Source organism: Halichondria panicea, chromosome 16 (genome assembly GCF_963675165.1).
Source record: "Halichondria panicea chromosome 16, odHalPani1.1, whole genome shotgun sequence".
In the NCBI taxonomy this organism is placed as follows: Eukaryota; Metazoa; Porifera; class Demospongiae; order Suberitida; family Halichondriidae; genus Halichondria; species Halichondria panicea.
In genome coordinates this window covers 2,264,705-2,288,329 of record NC_087392.1, presented here as the reverse complement: position 1 = coordinate 2,288,329, position 23,625 = coordinate 2,264,705, and the positions used below count along the sequence as shown (strand labels likewise).

The following is a 23,625-nucleotide window of genomic DNA, read 5'->3' as shown; positions in this document are numbered from 1 at the left end:
CACGCCTTTGACCTTTCCCCCCTATACTTTGTCAATACTTGTTGACTGTTTGTTGTGCTACATAACATAATAATTATGTATAAACAAGACTAATTAATAGTTTAAATTTAATTCAGTTCTGTCGTTTGGCAGAGAAGGGTACAGCGGTCGTGGTAGATCCCAACCAGTCCCAATGATCACTAGATGACGCTGATGATTGCATCCACACCTCCTTAACGACGGGGGCCTCTTCTTTTCGTTTGGGCTGATAACATTGTTCTTGTTGTCTGCTTGACTCCTGCGGTAGGTATGGTTTTCTGCTATCACCGTCAGGGCCGCCATACTGTTTGTCTGTTTGTTGTTGCTTGCCATTGGTGTGAGCAGTGGTTGTTATAGTGTGAGACTTTGGCTTGTCATAAGAGGCTTCTTTACCTCGATCATAGTGTGTTCTATTGCCTCGATCATCAGTGTGAGCAGTGGTTGTTGTAGTGTGATACTTTGGCCTGTCATAAGAGGCTCCTTTATCTCGATCATAATGTGTTCTATTGCCTCGATCATAATGTGTTTTATTGCCTCGATCATAGTGTGTTCTGCTGCCTCTTTCATTGTGAGTTCTGTTGCCTCGAGCATTATGTATATGTGTTCTGTTGTCTCTGTGAGTCCCGTGTCTCTCGTTGGTCGTCCCTGGATACTCACTTTGTTGTGAACGATGAGACCTTTCATTCGGTGCACGCATAGCTCGTTCAAAACCATCTGTTCTTTCTTGTCTGTCTCTACCGCGGTGATATCTTGTTCCCTCGCGTACCTGTGTTTCATTGCCTCTCCTGCTGTATGCATCATTTCTGTAGTGGTGCTGATGGGAGTGATTTGTGGTTAGTGATGAAGTTTCTAGCTGTTCGGCCATTGCATCGTATGTTATTGCATCTTCCCAGTTGGACGTCTTGTTGTCGCTCAGTTTAAGTTTTTTGCCAAACCAGTCTGCAAGTTGATAGTCTCCTGTTGGTCTGGTGCTCTCGTTGGTCGTCCCTGGATACTCACTTTGTTGTGAACGATGAGACCTTTCATTCGGTGCACGCATAGCTCGTTCAAAACCATCTGTTCTTTCTTGTCTGTCTCTACCGCGGTGATATCTTGTTCCCTCGCGTACCTGTGTTTCATTGCCTCTCCTGCTGTATGCATCATTTCTGTAGTGGTGCTGATGGGAGTGATTTGTGGTTAGTGATGAAGTTTCTAGCTGTTCGGCCATTGCATCGTATGTTATTGCATCTTCCCAGTTGGACGTCTTGTTGTCGCTCAGTTTAAGTTTTTTGCCAAACCAGTCTGCAAGTTGATAGTCTCCTGTTGGTCTGGTGCTGGGCTGATACTCATCATCATCATCTTCTCGTTGCCTGCCTCTATCTTGTCTCGGTCGCCTTGTCGCATCCTCTTGTTTAGTTGGTAATTTATTGGTGAAGCTAGCTTCAGGTTTTCTGTCGGGTTTTCGCTGTAATCTTTCTGCAGGTTTGTCCATTTGGGTACGAGTTGGTTTATCAGGATCCTGTTGGTTTTGTTGTGTGAGCTTACGAGTGTTAGTAGTTTTGCTGAGTTCATTTGTCTGCTTGCTAGTGGGACGATTGTCTCTGCTATTGCTCTTCCCATGGTTGTCTCTTAATGGGACAAAGGGAGGGGGTCCACTAGCCGTGCCAGTTCTGCTACGGCTGATATCAGTCATTCCCTAAAAAAGAAAAGGAAAAAAATTAATGGTAATGAGAACAGTACATAGCAGCAACAACAAACACAACTACCGTATAGCGTAATGAGAACAGTACATAGCAACAACAACAAACACAACTACCGTATAGCGGGTAATTTTCGGGGGACAAAATATTCGTGGTTCAGCAATATTGAGACATTTCGTGGGTAATATTTTCGTAGTTGCTGCTTGGATTGTAGGTAAAGGTAGGCAAGGTCGCTTCATTCGTGGGTAAAATATTCGTGGTCAGACCTCCAACCACGAAAACCACGAATATTTTGCCCCATGAAAATTACCCGCTATACGGTACCTTATTGAGGTTCCATTTCTTGAGCAGAGTTTCAGCCTGTCCACCGAGCACCTCCACTCCCCCTCTGGTCAGTAGGAGGAACCCATTGACCACCCTCACGTTGCCCTTTAGTCTGAGTTTTGTACCGGGAGCAGTCGTTGGACTACAGACAAGAAAAACATTTTTGGCATGTCAATATCTGTAGATCTGACGTACCTACAAGACAACAATATAGCAACTATTGCGTTGCATAACACTCGTTTTCACTACTTGAGAGGAACCATTTACTCAGTATGAATTGCGTTCTTGTAGCATTTAATCACTCACCTTAGTTTGTCGATAGCTCCATCGCTCTCTATAGCACTCATGTACTCACCACTATCGGTGAGTTGGAGCCTAAGCATCCTCCTGCTGGGTGAGGGCAGGTGCTGCTTGTTAGAGGGCATCGCTACGTTCTTCACTTTCTGTATCTGGAGCACTAGGGGGCCCACCACTTCCCCAGTCATGGAGCGTACAACATCAACTGGTAGGGAGTTATCTCCAACAGTACGAAGATCCATCTATGAGCAAGTGAGAAAACAAACCATGATAAGCATTTCAGTGCAGTACAATCAATTCATGCATCAAAATATGGTTCAGAATTTTACGTGTGAATCTTAGCAGTCCTATAAAATGGAGAGCTCCACATAGATACTATAAATTAAAGTATCTATGGCTCACATCTAGAGCGACTTTGACAATGTTTGTAACATTGAGAGTCCATCCCTTCTCCTTGCAGACCTCCTGACACTTGACCAGACCCTCTGGGGAGAGGTGCCTACAGAGGGAGCACTATTAGAATACAGCACTGATGATAAGCAAGACTACTAACCATCCTAAAGCTGTAAGATCATTCTTCAGAGCCATTGGCATGGCACAGGTACTGGCACAGGTACACATGCAATGGGCGTGACAGCAGATCATTGCACACGCCCCCAAAATAATGTGACGTCATTGAGTAATCAAGGGTTGGGCACCCAGTTATCTAAATACACAACAGTAATAGATGAAACTTTGAAATAATAGCATAATTATAAAAATTATCAAGAGCAAAAAGGGTACCACACTGTACCAGCTAGTTTAGGATCAACTACTACCCAGTGGGCTACTAGAAGGTGAGCTCTGGTTCGTATGTCCGTTATCTTGTTGTGTTGTAACTTTAGCCACTACCATCCCAACATAAAATTAATAACAAGACATGCACACACACTGACGTGACATGATTGGTATGCTAGTACAGTCTATTATTAACATGTACTCCCAATGCATACAGAACTAGAGAGACAAGTGTCAGCCATTGATCGTTCATCATGTCTCACGACACTCGAAGATACAGCTTTGTAAGTGTCCTCACGCATTCACACCAGATATCGCACATACACAATGCACATTTGTGGGTTTGGGTTAGAGACATCATATACACGAGTACGTGTTTAGATCATTGTTAAGTATTGTACAGCGAACAGCACACACTGAATCTGTGTGTATGCCTTCCACTTCCTCTCTGAAGTGCAGTAGTGTAAACTGACTGTACTATCAATTCCAGCCTTGACAACACCACCTCCCCCACTAGAGATCAGGCTAGTGTTGCTAAGGTCAGGTGTGGGATTGTCCTCACTCGAGTGGGTTGGGTACAGATCAGCTAACTGGAGACCTTACAGTATTAATGAGGAGGGCCGATCTATATAGTGTATAGTGTTTCTGAAGTGGTTGGTGTTCAACAACGTCGAGTACATACATGTAAACAACTGGTAATAATAGCCAATCTTGTAAATTATAGCCATGCTTGAAGGTTGGCCATCATGTGTACTAGTGTGGGATTCTTACTTCACAGTTAGGAATGTTGTTGCCAAGATTGTGTTCCTGTCTGTCTTTGCCAAACATAATATTCATTGCTGTATGATCATTTCTGCTGTAGCTGAGGTAATAGTAGCTCTGTAGTTGCTAGGGGATTGCAGGCACATGTAGTACTATATAGTACACATACATAGCCACATGTAACACCAGGAGTGCATGAATTCATGGATGGCTTTTGGAGTTGTTATTTAATCACAATACTGTATGCCCTTAACCCCTCCCCCAGTTTGCTGGCAAGAAGAAGGTCCCTCGTCCGAAGGCTTCAGAGCCGATCCACCTGGACCCAGAGTCAGAGGCGAAAATGGCAGAATTGGAGAAGATGACAGAGCCACAAGTCAACGAGAAACTGTACACTGTGCTGGTGAGTGGGTCTATCGTGTCCCACACAGTTACAACACTAGTAGCTTCTTACAGCTACAATCAGTGTACATCTAGCTTCTGTCCATACAACTACAGCTATTAATAGTCAAAGCTCTGTATGGAGTACAGTACTTGTGCATTATTATACTCAGGCCACCCACTCAAGTGGAACATTTTTTTTTATTTAAGTCCTAACAAGGCTATGTGATATTTCACTGATCTACTCCCCTCCCCCTCTGTAGGAGGACATCAACGTGACGAGTGATGTGGGGAGACAGCACATCCTTGGACAGAGCCTGCCTTACAAGAAGGAGCTCATTCGCAACTGGATACTCAGGGACCACAGACCCACTGGGGTGAGAGGACTGCATGGTGTACAGTAGTTAGGGCTCTATAATTATGAACTTGAATGGAATCCTATTTCCTCTCTGATAAGGTTTAGTATAATTGTATTATAGTGGCTAGTATGCCACCAACTTTCTTAGAGTACTACATGTAGTTTAAAGGCTACCTGTACACTATTAGTACAACCCCCTTTTTCATCTACTCTGTACTATAGCATGTGTATACATTACTAACGTACGATACCCCCCCCCCCCCCCCAGGGCGTTAGCGCAGGGCCCAGTGCACCCGAGGAGTACGTAGAGGAGATGAAAAAATTTGTTTTCCAGGCCGACTCTGCCGCTGAGAACGACTATGGTGTCATTGACAAGCTTCGAGTGTCCCTCTCCACTAATGGACTCAGGTGTGTTGTTGTGTCCTCAGGCCTGGGTAGGGTCAAGTGGTAGACGTTATACTGTACTGTACTGTACGTCCTGTACACGACACTGATAATTGGCTGGCCTATTGTTACCATTTAACACCCAACTTTAATTTGGACGTCTAATCATTGTATTCTATAGCTCTCATAAAACTCTGTATTTAGATTTATATATTTGTGACAGGCTCTGAGAAAACCAGACATTTGGAGCAGACTAAAATTTCGTTGATTAATGTACCAAGTGATAGAGCAGAGCATGCTTAGTGTTCACATACCTAGTTTCATACCCGAGTTATGCGCGTTAGAAACTTGAAGCTGTAAAATGTAGTACAGTAGAACCTCGATTATCCGGCCCTCGATTATCCGGAACCTCGATTATCCGGCTTGGCAGTTTTCTTTTTAATCAGATTACATAATTCAGAAAATGGGTGTGTCCCTCAATGCGCATGCGCGTTGCAGCTGTTACCATGGAGACATGCCTACTTTTCTTTTGTGCATGCGCAGACAACCAGTGGCACTGCTGTTCATCAATAAAGTGGGTGGATCAAGGCGTGGTTTACCTATTCGATTATCCGGCATATTCACTTATCCGGCCTGCTCTGGAACCAAGGTGTCCGGATAATCGAGGTTCTACTGTATCGAGAAAAACGCCTCTCAAAGATTGCTCAATTAGGAAAAATAAGGTAATAGCTAAAGTTTGGATGAGGCGCTTCGATGGAAAGAGTTGGATTTAGAGCATCAGATTTTACAGAGAGGTAGTAGAAGGACTATAGATACTTATACACCAATAACATTTTATTTGAGATTTTACACTGTAGGCACAAATTTAGCTATAGCTCAATACCAAATTCTGCTCCAAATGTCTGGTTTTCCCAGAGCCTGTCACATTTGTCATATCATTCACTGTGTTTGGCATGAGACTACAGCTTACACCTTTTGTACCCTCCCCTTTTCCTTCGCGTGCAGCTGGGTCAAGAAGTTTGGGGAGCACAATGGACTGGATGTTCTGCTCACTATTCTCAAGGGTTGCTGCTCAGCCAACTTCCAGGGGAAGGATGCCATACTGAGGAAGGTCCAGCATCAGGGTGTACGCTGTCTCAAGGCTTTCATGAACAACAAGGTGGGTGGGTGGGTGGGTGTACACTGTGTGTGTGTTGGGGGGGGGGGGATACTGTGTAGTTGTGTGAGCGAGTACCTAACAAGACTGCATGTTTACAGCTATTGTGTGTTGATGCATCAGCTATTGTGTGTTGATGCATGTATTGTTGTCACTGTCTCTCTTGGTACAATGAACACAGTCAATTGCGTGATCTAACAATGTCATATCTCCCGTGCTATACTTAAATGTTTCCTGTAAGGAATGTGAACTGAGTGTCTCTTGTCCCCATTTCAGTACGGCCTCACGAGGATGCTACAGAGTGAGCAGGGACTTATCATCTTTGTGAGTGCCATGGACCCGTACAACGAAAACATGATGGCTGACGTTCTACGAGTGGCAGCTGCCGTCTGTCTGGTGGCTGACGGGTACGCATCATTGAGCATACACCGTTACAGCCTTTAATTATTGTACTCAAGTTCTATGCACAAGATACATACAGGGGAAGAACAAGGCCAATACAAAGGTCACCCTTACAAACAGGCGTATACGTACAAGTACAAACAGTAATGACAAAAGTTCCCTATCACTGTGATTTAACATTAAACTTCTTTGCCTTTAGCTCTTCTTGTAATGCAAACCTTCTCCCCCCCCCCCCCCCCCCCCCACACACACACTCAGCCATGACCGTGTTTTGGAGGCGGTCACGGTCAACGGAGAGACGTGCGGTATCAACCGGTTTGACCCAGTCCTCCAAGCACTCAAAAAAACCATCAACCCAATGTTGCAGCTGTCATGTCTTCAGTTTATCAACGCCATCGTCAACACTCCCGATGACATTGACTTCAAACTACATCTCCGTAACGAGTTCATGAGGGGGGGTCTCGAGGACGTCCTTGTAGTGAGTGTGTGTGTGTGGGGGGGGGAGGAGTGTTAATAATACATGCTTACGATTGTTAAGGTACATGTACCTTGCCGGAAAGATGAAGCTCTGTGGTTTGATTCTGTGTACCCTATATTCAGAGTGTTAAAAAAAAGTTATTGTAGGCTACAGGCAAGCTGGTACTTGTAGTACGTAGGCAGCTCTTTGATATGTTGCAACGCTTCCAATGTCATGTATCATATGAAATCATAGGCAGGGGTATATTTTACATATATACGTGATTTTGTCCAACACCTTATACACACTCAGCTTACTCCCCCTCCCCCCCCACAGAACCTTCGTGAGATCCAGCTCCACGACCTCACCACTCACCTGGACATCTTCGATGACCACAGGGAGAACGATTTCGAGGAGATACAACATCGCTTCCAGGATATCCGGGGGGAGTTTCAATATCCTCTCACTGTGTGCTATAACTGTGCACACGTACATTGTTACACTCGTGTACCTGTAGGTTAATTTACTTTTTACTGTATTCTTCACCCTCAACTTAATGACTGTGTGGCCTGCAACTGTGCACGTACATGTAGTTTTATCTTTTATCCTTAACCCCTTGATCACTGACCCTGACGAGGTGTTCCGGATGCTACGTCACATGACAGCTGGGACAGCATCAGAGCACCACTTCCTGTCCATCCTCCAGCACATGATGGTCATCCGAGATGACTACTGGGCCCGCCCACAATTCTTCAAACTGTTGGACCAGTGTGTAACTCAGATTGTCCTCCACAAGTCGGGTATTGACCCAGATTTCCATTACACCAAGAAGTTCAACGTGGACGTAGACCCTCTCATAGGTACGTACAACTGTACTGTGTCTGGATATTGGGATTGTGTCTCTAGCTATGCTTTACATAATCTCCCCCTCCCCCCCTCCCTAGATGGACTGGTGGATAAGGCCAAGGTGGAAGAGTCTGAAGCGAGAGCTTACGATCTGGAGCAGCTGGTGAGCCACTCCCACTCCTTTGTACACAGTATGGACATGAATGATTTTGTTGTTTTGCTTGCAGCTGCAACGTGAGGAGGCGGCCCGTAACGAAGCCGAGACCAAACTGAGTGTAGCCATCGAGGAAACGGAAGAAACAAAGAAAAAACATGAACTCGACGTTCAGGAGAGGGATAACGAGATACGAGGTCTCAAAGAAGAGGTGAAGTTACCACCAATTTACCACACCCAACTCACTCCCCCTCCCATCTGTACAGCTTATCAGACGGCCTACAGTTCAAGCTGGTGCCGGTACTGGAGCCCCACCCCCACCCCCTGGCCCTGGTGGTGCCCCACCTCCTCCTCCACCACCCCCTGGTCCTGGTGGTGCCCCACCACCTCCGCCACCACCACCCCCTGGACCAGGCGGAGCTGCCCCACCCCCTCCACCACCACTACCAGGTGAGTATACTCTCCTGAACAAGGTTTTTTTGCAAATAGGTGAAATTTTGGCCCAACATTTTGAGAGGGTGACTTAGACCTTAGTACGCTTGTCTGTAGCGAAGTTCAGGCTGTTGAACAGTGAGCATGTACATGTACATGTATGAGTGCGGTCCTCCCCAGAAATGGGAGAGAGTGGCAGGAAAGTGAGAGGTGCATGTGCTCACACTCTGCATTCTAGGCTACATGTAGATGATGAGCTGATGATGGGACTTGGTGGTAGAATGTTGGAGGTTGCTTTATTCATTGCCTACATGTACATTGTATAACCAGAATAGTAGAGGTTGCTTCATCATTTCCTGCCTAGAGACCACTTGGTAATCGGGTTTCAGGGTTTATAAATGTGCTTCTTTTCCTCGCCATTAGTGGTTAGTGTCCATCATTAAAAGAATCTCTACTGGGTAGGCCTGAAATAAAAGCAATTCAAATATCCACAGAACACAAAACAATGGTATGTCTTATATTTCTCGACCAACGAGGACAATTTTTTAGTGTGACCTAGTTAGGGCGTGGCCTGCTTAATTTCTTACTGATTTTACTTTTTTTTGATATGTGTTGTTATTCACTGCAGGTGGTGTTCCCCCGCCCCCTGGTGTGCCTGGAGCCCCGCCCCCTCCAGGCTTTGCAATGCCCAACACCATCCCTGGACTCAAAGAGAAAAAGAAGTTCAAACTGGACGTGCAAATGAGGAGAATGAATTGGAATAAGGTGAACCTTTCAGTACAGTACGCAGCATCACAATGCAGTGTTGTGTAGTTATTTACCAGATCTCTGTATACAGTGGCCATATTCAATCTTCAATTTCAATTCATCATATGCCTCAGGGGTTATTTTTGTGGCTAGTACCAACCACCGGCCACTATGTGGTGTATAAGTTAGTTCTCCCTGTGTAGTTATTTACTAGCAGGTCTCTGTCTCATTATTGTGTGCACTTATAACTAAAGTTTGTTCTCTCCCTGTGTCCCTCAGATCGAAAAGCAGAGGCTGCAGCCCGACTCTTTCTGGGTGTCGACTAACGAGGAATCATTTGCCTCGAGAGATTTCTTTACAGAACTAGAAAAAACATTTGCCACTGGCAGAGGTGAGGGCAGCATATGTATTTGGGGGCGTGTGTACATGTACGTGTGCATGTAGCTATGCACATGTACCGTTAGTAGTGTGCTTGTGCTTGGGGACTTTCCCTTCACCTATCCATAGAGGATTAGCGAATAACTAGAGATTTTCCCTCTTGTTGTGCTCACGTTTAATTCTCCATATCTTTGCAGCTCGCACTCAGCTAGAATCTTCCACTCCCAAGTTCAAGCCATCAAAGGTTAAGCAACTCAAAGTTCTTGACTCAAAATCAGCTCAGAATATCTGTAAGTTCATCAAAAATCCTTAATTCTATAAGTGTGATATCTTGGTGGAAGTCTTTGTCATTACATATACCCTCCCTACACACACGCAGCCATTCTCCTAGGTACACTGCGTATGGAGTACAAGGCCGTGAGAAGCATGGTCTTGTCATGTGATCCTGAGCGATTGACTGAGCAGCTGTTAGAGCAGCTATCCAAGTACATGCCGTCACGTGATGAGATGATACAGCTCATGGCTTACAGAGACAAACCGGGCGATCTAGCCGAAGCTGAGCAGTTTGGAGTTGTGGTGAGTGTGCTTTTGGTGGAACTTTCTATTATAATACACCATGCTGCTGTACGTTTCACTGAATCATCATTCCTCCCAGATGAGTGATGTGAAGCGACTCCCAGATAGACTGGAGTGCCTATTGTTCAGAGCAAGGTTCCAGGAGGAGCTCGATGAACTGACTCCAGTAAGTGTACTACCTACATGTATGCATACATGTATTTTTTAAGCATTGGTGATTTTTTTGACTGTCTTAAGCTAACTTTGAGTTATTTTATAATAAAAAGGGTGCCTTTTGTGTCTCCTGATACTAGCTTGATGGTTGCTTTCTGGTCAAAATGTTGCATTTTATAGAAAAAGCCTGGGCTATTATACATGTATATACATGTACTTCTCTACTGAGAGCTTGTCGATGTGTGTGATGGACCATGTGCTAACTGTTATCGTTATACAGAGTGTCTCCGCAGTAACGACTGCTTGTAGGGAGATGAGACAGGGCAAAAAGTTCTCCAAAGTTCTTGAGGTGTGTTTAGTATTGAGCATTAATTGCTACGTCTATAATAATAAATTATGCCTATTTTTATGGCCCCCCTCCCTCCCCCAGCTCATTCTCATGACTGGTAACTACATGAATGCCGGGTCACGTAACCAGCAGTCATACGGCTTTGACTTGAGCTTTCTGACAAAGCTTGGAGGTACGAAGTCCGCTGACCAGAAGACCACCCTCCTCCACTTCCTGGCCAATGTCATGGAGTCAAAGTTCCCAGACCTGCTCGACTTTGCAACAGAGATGAGGAACGTTGAAGCTGCTTCAAGATGTGAGTGTTTGGAGTGAAGTGGTGCATGTTTAGGTTCCATTTTCGAATTATACATGTACATGTACATATACATAGCTCAGAGAGAGCCCCTTCACATCATTTTATGAAACTATATGTACAAAATTCCTTGGACCACGTAACACCTTAAATTTCACTTGTGTATTGTCCCATTTTACCTCAAAAAGAGATATAGACTTACAGTATAGAGCTACAAAAATTAATGGTTTCTTTGCTTTATTAGCTATGAATGTTCTGTTTCCCTTACACAGGTTCTGAGGAGATGATGAGTAAAGGGGTGAAGCAGATGGAGGCTGGAATCTCTCGACTCAAGACAGAGATAAAACAGCACCAGAAACCATCAGACAGGAGCGATAAGTTCGCAGAGGAGATGAATAAGTTTGTGCATAAGGCAGAAGAGAAATTCAAAAAGATTCGAGATCAGTTCCAGCTCATGGACAAGAAGTGTGATGATCTCGCCAAGTTCTTCGTATTTGACCGTAAAAAGGTGACAATGGAGGAGTTCTTTGGAGACATCACCTTCTTCCTCAAGGACTTTGAGGTATGGATTGTGATTATAAGTAGTGACAGTCATTAGTCTGTTTATCCACAGAGAGCAAGGAAAGAGAATGCTAAGATCAGGGAACAGATGGAGAGACAAAGACTCGCCAAAGAAAGAGAGGTAACCTTCATGCATGTTGTGTGTATTGGTGCTTTACTGTAGTTGCTGTGCATTAATTGCTATCAAATGATAGCTAAGTTTGAGTGCGAGTTAAGATTGTACAATTAAAAGATGCATTTTGTAACCCCTTGAAAAGCTTAGTATAAACTGTGGCCTACAGGAAAGAGCGAAGCAAGCTAAACAAAAGAGACCGTCCAACACGTCCAAGACGAGGGTGATTGATCTGAGCAAGGATGGGGACGAGGAAGGTGTGCTAGACAACCTACTGGAATGCCTGCAATCAGGGAGCATGTTCCAGAATACTAGGTAGGTATAAATGAGTGGATGCTAAAGCAAACTTTGGCTATGTGTTACAGTTAATTCTTTCTCCCTACAGAGGCAAGAAGAGAGGAACTGCCAACAAGGCTGTCACTGCCTCAAGAACAAGAGGTGCTCTAGCTGGCTCAAGAGATGATCTGGACAGTCCTACTGGAGTAGTCCCAAACACAGACGGGAGCAATACCACATCGACAGCGTCTGCTTCACGATATGCAAACTATTCAGCGAGAACTAGAGACAGAAACGGGAAAGGAGGAAGCCAAGCTCAAGATATACTCGCACGAATACAAGACAAGCCTTCAGGAACAGTACTCTGAACAGCATCATGCATTTATGTTTATAGCTATTATCTATCTATTCACTGACATTGTAGTTGGTTTCAGCCATTCAGGAAATGTGTAAACAATTCGTATGCCAAATTTTGTGTGTTTTATGTGCATTTCATTAATAGGTATGTATCGTTAAATATAAATGGTAGATCTACACCTCTATTAAGCTGCCCTCGAATAATACTAGCCACACCCCATTAGGTGGAACTAGAAAGTGTCACGTGTCCTCTACACGTGTTCCTACTTGGGGAAGGAGAGATTACCATACAGGTTGGAGAAATGGCCCCTAAATCAGACAAGAAGTCAAAGTCCACACTCAAAGAAGTTGTAACTAGAGAGTTTACTATTCACCTACACAAGAGGATTCATGGAATGTGAGTTAGTGCTGAAATTTTTGGATTTTGACAGTATGCAATTTATTGGCTTATAATTAGATTAATGTCATGTTGTGTTCACACAGAGGCTTCAAGAGGCGAGCTCCAAGGGCTATCAAAGCCATCAAGACATTCGCTGAGCTGCAGATGAAAACTCCTGACGTGCGTATTGATACAAAACTCAACAAGGCGATTTGGGCGAGGGGAATCAGGTGTGAATAGCATAGTGATATTCAATAATCTTTATTGACTCGCATTTCAAATCCGTGCAGACACGTTCCACATCGTTTGAGGGTCCGGTGCCACAGAAAGAGAAACGAAGATGAGGATGCCAAGCACAAGTTCTACACCTTTGTCACTTATGTGCCAGTGGAAACGTTTAAAGGTACGAGTTCGAGTTGTTTAATTGTTTTCTTTTTCATTTAGTATATTCTCCCTGTGCAGGTCTGGAGACAGTAACTGTTGATTCTGAAGAGTAGTGAACACGATACAATGATTTATGGAGTTGATGGATTTGTGTACATGTGTGCATTGATTTTGGCTACTTTTTTCATAAAGGTGGCTGATAAACTGGGGGTTAATGATGACTGCATAATAACATATCCTAAGCATAGATATATAGAACAGTAGTAAGTTTCCTTTCAATCTATAATACATGTGCAAGTATGTGGGTTGGAAAAGAACTGTTAACGAGACCAGTCCCAATTTTTTTCTATTGGAACGCTAGAACTGGTGCAAGACTACTGCGGTATGTGAAATTCTATAGCTGCTAGTGTGACAACGAGTGTGTGACAATGGCTGTGCAACTGTCGGAAGATGTCGTCTTCAAATGGCTGGACTCTCATCAAGACAGCGCTGCAAACTATATTGAAAAATGGTTGCAAACTCGCCCAAGCACATCCAAGAGACTATGCAGCATGCAGCACAACACAAGCAGCCCAATGTTTCAGCCTCTTGTTGGACAACTGGAGGAGACCAAGCTCCTCAACCATCGCCTCACCTCTCCACCTCTTCCAATCAGCAATCGAAAGAGGAAATCCAACGCTGAGTTGCGTCAATTGAATCGCCAGGAGCTCTTCATGGAATTACTCACAGACGTTGTTTCCCCAAACTTTGATGTCAACCATCTCTCTCACAAGATCCTAGCTAATGTCCTTGTTTTGATTAATGGTGATCGTTCGTCGCTGTTTTTAGTGGAGGGAACGGAGGAGAATCCAGTCCTGGTCTCCCGGCTATTTGACGTGATGGAGCACACTAGTGTTGAAGATGCTATTCATGAGGATAACGAAGCACTCAAGATACCATTTGGAAAAGGGATTATTGGATTCGCCGCACAGAATGGAGTCGCCATCAACCTGGAGAATGCATACAAAGTGCGTACATTAGTGCAAATACATAAAACTATAGCTATGCTTCCTCTAAGTGTTTATTGCTCATTGAATTATCTGTGTTAAGTACTGTAAATGTAACTAAGTATTGTGTGAATTCAGGATTCTCGCTTCAATTCGGATGTGGATGGGGCCACTGGTTACAAGACAAAGAGCATTCTGTGTATGCCTATCAAAACTTCAGACGGACATGTAAGATAATTGATTTCCCACTGCCCCCATTCTATTAAACTAAGACAATACCCATCCATTATCCAACTATTTCAAGCATGTACAAACATGTACAAGACTAACAACCTTAACTGACCAAGAACTGATAAATAGTTTGTAATTAAAATTTCTCACCATGTCCCCCAAAACTAGCTATATCAAAATAATACCAATGCATAGTAACCCATTGCCCTGTGCACATAACCAATTGCAGGTGATTGGGGTAGCTGAAGTCATAAACAAAATGGGGGAGGAGGATGTTTTCTCCAAGCAAGATGAGATGGTAGGTGTGAATGTTATGGCTAATGCATCATTTGCTCTAGCAGCAAGTCTTAACATCCTGTGCATGTATGAAACATTTCAGAGTTTAGAATCTCTGTTTTAAACATGTGTGCCAACCCTCCAGGATTTCCAAACCTACCTCACCTTTTGTGCCATCGGTCTCGTCAATGCTCAACTCCTGGACCAAAGCTTCTCCTTGTCTAGAAGACTACAGGTACCGTATAGCTAGAAATTTCTGCGCCCCAAAAATTCTGCGAATAGCTGTAAAAAGACCTTCTGCGGATAATAAATTATTTCTGCGAATTAAACTTTCAACTGTTAAATTAGGCGTGGTTAATAAGCATTTACGGATAATATTTCTGCGTTTACTCATTCATTCGCGGAACTTTTGGGCCGCAGAAATTTCTAGCAATACAGTATGCTGATTTGGCTTCCTGACCTGCGTGGCATCCACATATTGATGTGGCTATAACCTTCTGACGTACAGTATGTGACCTACATTCTCTTGTGCAATAATAAAAATAGCTCATGCAGATGTTGTGTGTGTGTCTACAGGTGTTGCTTCAGTTGACGCAAGGTCTGTTTGAAGACACCACTTGTCTGGAGGTGGTCATGGAGAAGGTGATGCAGCAATCTCTGGAGCTCATCCCGAGTGAGAGCTGCACTGTTCTGCTCATTGACGAGGACAACGAAGAGGAGGTTGGACTGCATGAAGATGGGTCAGGTGTGTAGGGTTTGTTTATTGTCCCACTGTTACAGGAGGTCAAGTTCCATCGAGCATTTCAAGTTCACCACCGCTCACTGATGACACAGAGTTTAACGAGTGTCAAGTATGTTCATTGTGTTTTTAATTACCAGTAAACTGTGTCCCTTGTAATGTATACTTATTGGTAAATTACTTTCTTTTCCTTGTGTTTAGATCATGTGATATGAAGTGTGTCACTGACATTAAAATTGCAACAGAAGTGGCCATGACAGGAAAGGTGTGTTCTATACTGTACGTGCCAGTCGCCATCTTATGTATTATTTTACAGCCTTATATAACCACTCCTAAGAGGCTTGAGGGTATCTCTCAATCCACCTCCTCACCGCCGGACCAGGTCAGCTCAGTGATGTGTGTGTGTGTGCGTACTGTGCATGTATATTACAATGTGCCCTCTCTTCTTCAGGTGGACGAGAACACCAGTAGCTTGCTATGCTTACCAATATTCAGCAAAGATAGGCAGACCATTGGTAGGCTGTGTGTTACTGGCTATAGTTTATATAGTCTCGTTCATATGTAATAGGTATTGCCAAGCTGGTCAACAAACTGTCTGGACTACCATTCAACCAACTTGACAAAGACACTTTTGGAGTGAGTACCTCTCTAGCCATGACCACTGTATTGTGTGGGCATGTGTGTGACTCGATCCTACAATGTTGTCTGTCTGTCTGTATGTAGGTGTTTACTACTTTCTGTGGGCTAGGATTGCACAATGTCTTCATGTACGAGAAGATCTCTAAAGCTCATGCACGACACAAAGTGGCTGTCGAGGTAACCTCCTCTATTTACCCCCCATATCCCCCCACCCCTCACCCTTACCCCTGTCCCTCTACCTCTCACCCCAGGTACTCTCCTATCATGCCTCTGCAAGCCCTCAGGAAGCCGACAAATTGATGGTGTGTTTTGCACATTGGCGCATTCCTCTCTTTTGTAACTTGATATATTATGCACATATGTTCAGTCGATTGCTGTGCCTGAAGCTGACCAGTACCTCCTGCTATCCTACTCATTTGACGACTTATCCCTAACCGAGGAGCAGACTGTACTGGCGTCAATAAGAATGTTTATGGACTCAGGACTGCTGCAGAATTTCAGAATAGACACTAAGGTATGTACGCTCAAGGACGTTAAAGTTGTCATCTTGTAGACTACACTACTATAAATCTTTGGTTGGAGTACTGTATGCATGGTATTGTATACCTAGGTATTGCGTTTTCACTGTTTCTGTGTTTTGTGTAGACTCTGTACAGATGGATGCTCACGGTGAAGAAGAACTATCGTCCTGTCACCTACCACAACTGGAGACATGCATTCAACGTAGCACAGACCATGTTCACTATGTTTCAGGTGAGTGCGGTATTTGACAATTTTGCTGTGTCTACTTAAAATAAAATGTACATGGTGTATAGAGTGATGACTTGTCCACTGAACTTACAAACTGTGAGAAGCTTGCTCTACTGGTCGCCTGTTTCTGTCACGACCTTGATCACCGGGGTACCAACAACGAATTCCAAACAAAGTCAGTCCAACCTCCCCCCCTGTCAATAAAGTTAATGTGTACGTACTGTGTAGGAGTGAGAGCCCACTGGCTAAGCTGTACACTACCTCTACGATGGAGCATCATCACTTGGACCATTGCACCATGATACTAAACAGTGAGGTAAACTTAATTAGTCAACATGTAATCTTTAACTGGAGCTAGGTCATTTATTTTTGATGCTATTTATTCTCAGGGCAATCAAATATTTAGCAGCCTCAACAGCAAGGAGTTTGATGAGGTTATGGGCGTCCTAGGCAACGCTATCCTATCCACTGATCTCAAGTTCTATTTCAAGTATGTTACTAGTGCTATTGATAGGTTATAGCCTTGATTGTGGATTTTTCCGAAATGGGCCTGTTTTTATAGCTTACGTATATGTACTTTGAGTGCTCATAGCTTGTCATGAATCAGCCATCCTTGACAAGATACTGTCTGAGCACTTTAGTCTGAAGGTCATTGCACAATTGAATATTGTGAAATGCATGCAAAGGTTATTACTTAACTGCTAAAACACCTGCAAGAAGCTTTTATGAGTGAACTAGCAGCTAGGAATTTTTGTTTGGCTTGCTCCAAGAATGTTACTAAAGAACAATAAAAGTGTTGCACTATACTTCCTTCAGTAGCCATAGGCTGATTATAGCGCTCCTATAACTGCGTCTAACAGAATTCTGTCCTAGATAAAAAATTTCCGACTAAAATGTTCAGACTCCTGTCAAGGTGCGGCTGATTCATGAGACTAAGCTTGAACTCATTTCACAATTAAACGATGCCACTTTTTAGCCCCCTTTGATGATGAATTATAAGCACCTATAATTATAATTTACAGAAGAAAAGGTGATTTTCAGAATGTTGTAGAAAACCATTTGTTCAGTTGGAGTGACACTGTACACAGGGACTTGCTGAGGTATGTCTGTACAACTGTATTGCTGCTGACAGACTCTATACCTAATTATAGGAGCATGTTGATCACTGCTTGTGATGTGGCTGCCATCACAAAGCCATGGCCCATTCAAGTGAGAGTGGCTGAAATGGTTGCCAACGAGTTCTTTGAACAAGGAGATGTGGAGAGAGAGCAACTGAATTCTGAGCCAGATGTAAGCAAACCACCCACCAGTTCCAATTAGTAGCTATTGACCCTGTGTTGGAATGTTACATTCACTCAGCACTCACCTAGTACAAAGTGGTGGCTATTTTCAACCCTCAATCTCAATTTTAACACACAAATTTGCCTGTAAACTAGAGGCGGTTAGTACCAACTATTACCCACTGACCAGCATGTATGTGGGCATATCCCTTGCATGTACATCTATGGTCTTATGCAGGCAATGTGGCATATCCCTACGTACATGTATGGTCTTGTGCAGGCAATGATGGATAGGAGGAAGAAGAAGGAGCTGCCCAGTATGCAGGTCGGGTTCATCCAGTTTGTGTGCATGCCCCTCTATGAGAAGCTGGCCCAGTTCAGTGATCAACTCAGACCCCTCCTTAACGGCGTCATCAATAACAAGAACAACTGGCAACACCTTGCAGACAATCCGAATGGTGAGAGCAGAGCACTGGATGAATCGTGTTGTTATATTTTTTCTGTAGACAATTGGGATGATCCAGTTCTTCTAAGCCCCAGTGACTGTGTTATCATCCATGTCAAGCCTTGTAAGTACACTAATTGTTTATACCCTTGCTGAAAATTAATAGGTAATCGACTAGAAATAGAATCCACCCCTCGTCATGTAGTTGGTAAAGGGTCATATCACATGAAATTAAAATACGCTTTCTGCATGTAGTTGGTAAAGGGTCATAATAATTATGTATCAATTGTTACTCCTTATTATAATACCCTACAGTAACTGGTGGTGATGAAGAACAACTCCAGTCAGCGGAGGTCCAAGTGTCGATCCCAAACACCCCTGAGAGAGAGGGGGTTGCTGCTGTGAGATTTCCCAGCTCCCCTCTGATTGAGGAGGGGTGCAGGAGTCCGTCTAACATCACTCAACCGACGTCATGCATACATATGCAGAACAATACTCAAACAGAGGTCATAGCTAGCAAACGACGAAAGCGTGAAAAATGTTCACTCTGTTAACTATACATTCATTTTTGCTTTGTTTTCAATTTGTGCACTGTCAGCAATTCATAGCTTCATTTATAATCGCCATCATCAATTCAATTACCCATTTCATCAAGTGTCTGTGAACATGATTGCAAGTAAAATAACAGAAGTAATAGTTGCTGTCAGATAGTTCGGGAAGTGATGATCAGCAGGCTGGAGGGGGTCTGAAATGAACGGTTAGAATAAGGATGATCAGCACAGCCATAAAAATCTATTCCTACCTTTCAAAGTCATTGGAAGCCACTGCCAGTTGGTAGCGTTTGAGAAAGGATGCCAATGTTTCAGCCACCTATATATGAATATTAACAAATAGTTTCCTGTAATCACATATACACAGTCAGATCACTCAGTCATGCACAGGAATGAGTCATCCTAATAGTGGGGCTAATTATAGCAGGCTCAATGATTACTTTACCTTATCTGGTACGTCTTCCTGGATCAAATGTCCACATCCTGATAACACTTGAAGCTGGAATTTACCTATAATGCACAATAGATGTATACGTGAGTAAGGATGTACGGTTCACATAACTATGTGTACAGTTAACTGGACCCATGGGAAAATCTTTGCTAAATGAGTAAGATGAAACATTATCACTAGTACAGTTATAGTGTTAAGTACCCTGCATGTGTCCTATGGAGAGCTCCTTGTCTAGACGATCCACACCCGCTAACAGGAGCACTTTAGGTACCGTTGTGCTCAGGAATAGTTTGGAGAGGCCAGTGAACCAGCCTTGCCAGAACGGTTCTGTCTTAGCCAAGTCTATCCTCCACACATACTCCACACCACTGCCAGCCTAACAAAGGCCACAATATTCATAGCCACAATAGAGCATTTGTACAATCAGGAGTACTCCTGATAGAATACATACACTTGAGTACAAACAGCCTGGGAAGGCACAGTCATAACTCATAACTAGCACACCTTGTCATCAGCTACTTCTTGTAACCCTGCAGCACAATCTGAAGAAAGGGGTATTACAATAATTAGAGTCCCCTCACCACCTCACCACCTCACCTTCACCCTCTTCCTGTACCACTGCCAGGGGCTGCACTGCTGGGGCTACCACTGTCTCAGTTTGACTAGAGGTCTCACCACTAGACCACCTCCTGTAAGAATAGTGTGCACAGTTATGTGCAGCCTACTAGGCCCCAGTACAACTGCAAGGCTGGCTATAATTATGTTTGTGCTTATTAGGGGGCTGCATGTGAATACATTTAGAGCACACTGTGAATATTGCCAGGAGTACTCCTGATATTACCTGGTCAGTTGTCCAGCCATGGCCACTCTAGCTGACTCCAAATTCCTCACTTGACCACTCTTCATACTACACAATGGGGTCAGAGAAATCCAATTTTAGTCAGCAAAAATAACATGGCTTCTACCAAGAGTTCATTCATGCATTCCTGCTTCTACACATAGCATTTGTAGGAATATCCAATTACATAAGGTGATAGAGTACTCAAAGACCTACAAAATAACATATAAACCTTCAAAGCTTCGGCTAAGTTAGAAGCGTTCAGTACAACAACAAATGTACATCCACATATACCATGTAAAGCTGATAATCATGAGAAAATTCCAGCACTCAAGGAAATGAAGTCAACAAATGCAATAGGCATCAAAAGCTCTCTGATGTTAAAATACAAGCCCCTAACACCTAACACACAATATAGACACACCACATTCACACACCTCCACTCTACGGCTTTTTCGAGTGAGTTAAACCTCTGAGGCCTCCCTCGCAGGAAGGACTGCATCGTTGAGAGGGACTCCAGGGCTGAGCCTGGGGGGGTGATGGGGGAGGGGGATATGCATTGTGTAACACTTTCAACTACTATTTGTGCAGTCCTCTGACAAAGGAGCCTCAGTTGACTCTATTAGGCATGTAGTGGCAACAGTTTGGACCCAAAATGCAATTACTAGATCCATCAAAAAAGGAAACAAAGATACCACTCAGCACATTTTCATAACATGGAGATATGCTTAATTGAGTTACCTACACAAGTGCACACTAAACAAAACATTCTTTATACTATTCCCACTGTTATATTGTTCATCAGAGCACTGATTAGATATACTGGTACACAGGCTACAATAATGAAAGCAACATAAAATATCATTGAGAAAACACGTAGTCCAGTTTGGACAACACTTTAGGCCTTTTGAAAAACTATCACAAAGCAGATAGTACAAATGGTTTGTAAACAATGAGATGCAAATTAAGCAGGCCACCACAACAGCTAGTGATGGAGCCATAGATGGACATTGACACGTACTCCATGTGCTGGGGCTGTGTAATACTGAAAGCAGGAATAGTAACTAGAAACACGTTGAAGAGGATGTGACATTAGGATGTCTTTAAAGAGTGCACCCCTGTAATTAGGGCCCGTAATTATAGCAGAGGACCCACCTTCGACAACGTCCAACACAACAAGCCCTGAGAGTGAGGGCAGTACATCTCTGGCAGCCACTCTGACAGCAATGGCTCCTCCCATACTGTAAGAGGAGGGGGATGCAATCAGGTGACAATAAATAGACTACTTGATCATTATCAAAGATCTATATACTATTCTTAGTGCTAGTGGTGCTATTATCAGTGATAACAGTCAACAAATTAGGGTGTTCAACTACATACACATACCTGTGTCCTACCAGCACCAGGGGGGGCATGGACTCCTGAGGGAAGACAGTACTCACCACCTCCAGCACATCACTGTGTGTGTGTGTGTGTGTGTGTGTGTGTGTGTGTGTGTGTGTGTGTGTGTGTGTGTGTGTGTGTGTGTGTGTGTGTGGGGGGGGGGGTCAATACTCTTATTGAAGTCAGAGAAACAGTTTGGAATTCGAAAAGTGAATCTACTTATAAAGTTGAAGTGCAGTAACTTAATTGAGTGAATCGTATGATGTGCTATTAGTGCACTGGAATTCGTACAGCAATATTCCTTATCAGACATTCAAGCGAGTAATTGCACGGGGCTTGTTTTCAAATAACAGCAGCGTCCGAACATTTTAATTAAAACTGCAGAGAACTGCACCATAACTAAATCACATACACAAGTGTGTGAATGAGGTGTTCATGGTTGGCTGCACTTCAACTTTTAAAATAGCATAAACCAACCAGAAATCCTCTGCAACCTATTACTTAGAGACAGCACTTACTTGACAAGAGTGGTGGCTTGCAGCTCATCTTCTTTCTCAGTTTGGGTGGAGCCTGCAGACAACACACGTCACACTTTTTCAGAAACTTCCCCATGACAGGCTTCAAATTGATTATTGGGAAGTCAACTTTGTGCCCCTTCCCTTAATAGACAGAACAACAGAACATTTGTATGGGACGAAGCATGTACTAAGCACCTGGAAAAGGAATTGGTTCCTAATAAACATAATTATTACTCTATAGGCAATAGAGTTCATAGGAGGCAAGGGATGCTAACTGCTGTTTGAGGTCATGCACACACAATGGGCTGAATGTGTAAGTGGCTATACCAGGAGTAGATGTATCCTGGCTAGATCTATCCCCCGTCCACCTACCATGTCCTCTGATATCCATGGCAACTACTCGGCAGTCAATAAGCCTAGTAAGTGAAACCTAGAGATGGGCCGATAGAACAATGATATATGTTTACTTGAAACTAACACACACCACATGTACACATTGAACATCCCCAGGGAAACGGGCATCTAGCTAAGCCACTTTCTAAAATCTATTCGACCAATTTTATGATATACTTTCATCAAAACATGAAAAGCTGAAACCATCAACGTTGGAGCTGCGAACCACCACCAAACAACATATGAATAGCCTCACACTTACACACTGGTATATTAATAATCCTCAGTCTACATGCAAGGTGAGCTCACCGCCATTAGTGCCCATGAGAGGGCCGAGTGCCCGCCTCCATGGAGACAGAACACCACTGGACCACTCTGACCACGAAAATAAACACGGAATACGTGTAATGTATGTTAAGGGGAATCACAGATCGTGTTTGTTTGAATGTGTGCACAACACAACAGTACATCCTGCCTTAGGTGGTACTATCGATTGCACACTCCTAACCATCAAATAGTCACATTCCTGAGGTAATACGATAGCAGGGCAGCCGTGTGTGTGCGTGTGAAGAGGATATATTATTACTGCTGCTGTTGCCTGAGGTCGTGAATTCCTGTGAGGAGTCAAAATAGTTTTCCCACGGGAGGGGAGAGAAGTTTCTCCTGCGAGAGGGTCCACCAGAGCTGAACAATGAGAGAAAACCTTGATACATGCACGAAGCACTTGTACAATGCACACAATAAACTTGACCACTTTTGTATACATAATAATATTGATATTAATGCAATACCATATAATGATTAAGTGGTACAAGTGGTACACAACACTCACGTTTAAACACCACATTTAAATACCACACACGTACACGCAGATGACTTGCTTAGTATTGAAACAAATGGGAGGGGCTGCATGTTACCTTGTACACATGTATGCAATGCATGCATGCTGTGTACTGGGTGCCCGACAGATGTATACAATACACTAATTGCCTAGCTCAATCGACTGTTAGATGTGTAATATATTGCATTGCAATGGTCTACCTTCGCTGTGATGTTGGAGGAAGAGCTGGGAGACTCCTAAGTAAAGCAACCTTCCTCAGTGCCATGTTGTAATTGTAAATACTTAGATGGGCGTGGCTGGACTCCGCCCAGCTAAC

The 23,625-nt window shown here is 43.6% G+C and overlaps 5 protein-coding genes across 5 annotated transcripts; 3 read left to right on the top strand and 2 right to left on the bottom strand.

Annotated features, from left to right (window-relative positions):
* Nucleotides 1–37: 37 nt before the first annotated feature.
* Nucleotides 38–2,990, bottom strand: LOC135349638 (uncharacterized). The gene is made up of 5 exons (XM_064548183.1): nt 2,872–2,990; nt 2,721–2,817; nt 2,328–2,560; nt 2,022–2,163; nt 38–1,693 (listed from the first exon to the last, which is right to left on the bottom strand). The coding sequence occupies exons 1-5, from the start codon at nt 2,961–2,963 to the stop codon at nt 113–115; spliced, it is 2,145 nt and encodes a 714-aa protein (XP_064404253.1). The 5' UTR covers nt 2,964–2,990; the 3' UTR covers nt 38–112.
* Nucleotides 2,991–3,009: 19 nt separating this feature from the next.
* Nucleotides 3,010–12,391, top strand: LOC135349635 (protein diaphanous homolog 1-like). Its single transcript, XM_064548180.1, has 24 exons — nt 3,010–3,154; nt 3,313–3,379; nt 4,123–4,257; nt 4,499–4,612; nt 4,862–5,001; nt 5,983–6,136; nt 6,410–6,540; nt 6,794–7,013; nt 7,329–7,447; nt 7,617–7,852; nt 7,937–8,001; nt 8,066–8,203; nt 8,259–8,442; nt 9,053–9,189; nt 9,451–9,562; nt 9,747–9,839; nt 9,929–10,125; nt 10,205–10,291; nt 10,559–10,627; nt 10,709–10,922; nt 11,192–11,481; nt 11,533–11,601; nt 11,762–11,907; nt 11,978–12,391. Exons 2-24 carry the CDS (start codon nt 3,350–3,352, stop codon nt 12,234–12,236), a joined length of 3,339 nt encoding a protein of 1,112 aa, XP_064404250.1. The 5' UTR covers nt 3,010–3,154; nt 3,313–3,349; the 3' UTR covers nt 12,237–12,391.
* A 68-nt stretch (nt 12,392–12,459) lies between these two features.
* On the top strand, nt 12,460–13,179 carry LOC135349643 (large ribosomal subunit protein eL31-like). The gene is made up of 4 exons (XM_064548189.1): nt 12,460–12,622; nt 12,709–12,834; nt 12,895–13,007; nt 13,067–13,179. The coding sequence occupies exons 1-4, from the start codon at nt 12,528–12,530 to the stop codon at nt 13,099–13,101; spliced, it is 369 nt and encodes a 122-aa protein (XP_064404259.1). The 5' UTR covers nt 12,460–12,527; the 3' UTR covers nt 13,102–13,179.
* A 106-nt stretch (nt 13,180–13,285) lies between these two features.
* Nucleotides 13,286–18,934, top strand: LOC135349636 (cGMP-specific 3',5'-cyclic phosphodiesterase-like). Its single transcript, XM_064548181.1, has 22 exons — nt 13,286–13,995; nt 14,113–14,202; nt 14,435–14,503; nt 14,627–14,716; nt 15,058–15,201; nt 15,262–15,332; nt 15,422–15,485; nt 15,537–15,602; nt 15,672–15,735; nt 15,789–15,856; nt 15,944–16,036; nt 16,111–16,161; nt 16,227–16,373; nt 16,505–16,612; nt 16,675–16,784; nt 16,838–16,925; nt 16,999–17,099; nt 17,632–17,709; nt 17,761–17,899; nt 18,170–18,347; nt 18,396–18,458; nt 18,650–18,934. The coding sequence occupies exons 1-22, from the start codon at nt 13,417–13,419 to the stop codon at nt 18,886–18,888; spliced, it is 2,700 nt and encodes an 899-aa protein (XP_064404251.1). The 5' UTR covers nt 13,286–13,416; the 3' UTR covers nt 18,889–18,934.
* A 29-nt stretch (nt 18,935–18,963) lies between these two features.
* LOC135349641 (protein phosphatase methylesterase 1-like) lies at nt 18,964–23,606 on the bottom strand. The gene is made up of 15 exons (XM_064548187.1): nt 23,510–23,606; nt 23,047–23,152; nt 22,778–22,870; nt 22,448–22,505; nt 22,076–22,127; nt 21,561–21,632; nt 21,330–21,415; nt 20,612–20,702; nt 20,178–20,243; nt 19,934–20,025; nt 19,841–19,878; nt 19,538–19,712; nt 19,331–19,395; nt 19,137–19,204; nt 18,964–19,079 (listed from the first exon to the last, which is right to left on the bottom strand). Exons 1-15 carry the CDS (start codon nt 23,572–23,574, stop codon nt 19,061–19,063), a joined length of 1,146 nt encoding a protein of 381 aa, XP_064404257.1. The 5' UTR covers nt 23,575–23,606; the 3' UTR covers nt 18,964–19,060.
* Nucleotides 23,607–23,625: the final 19 nt, after the last annotated feature.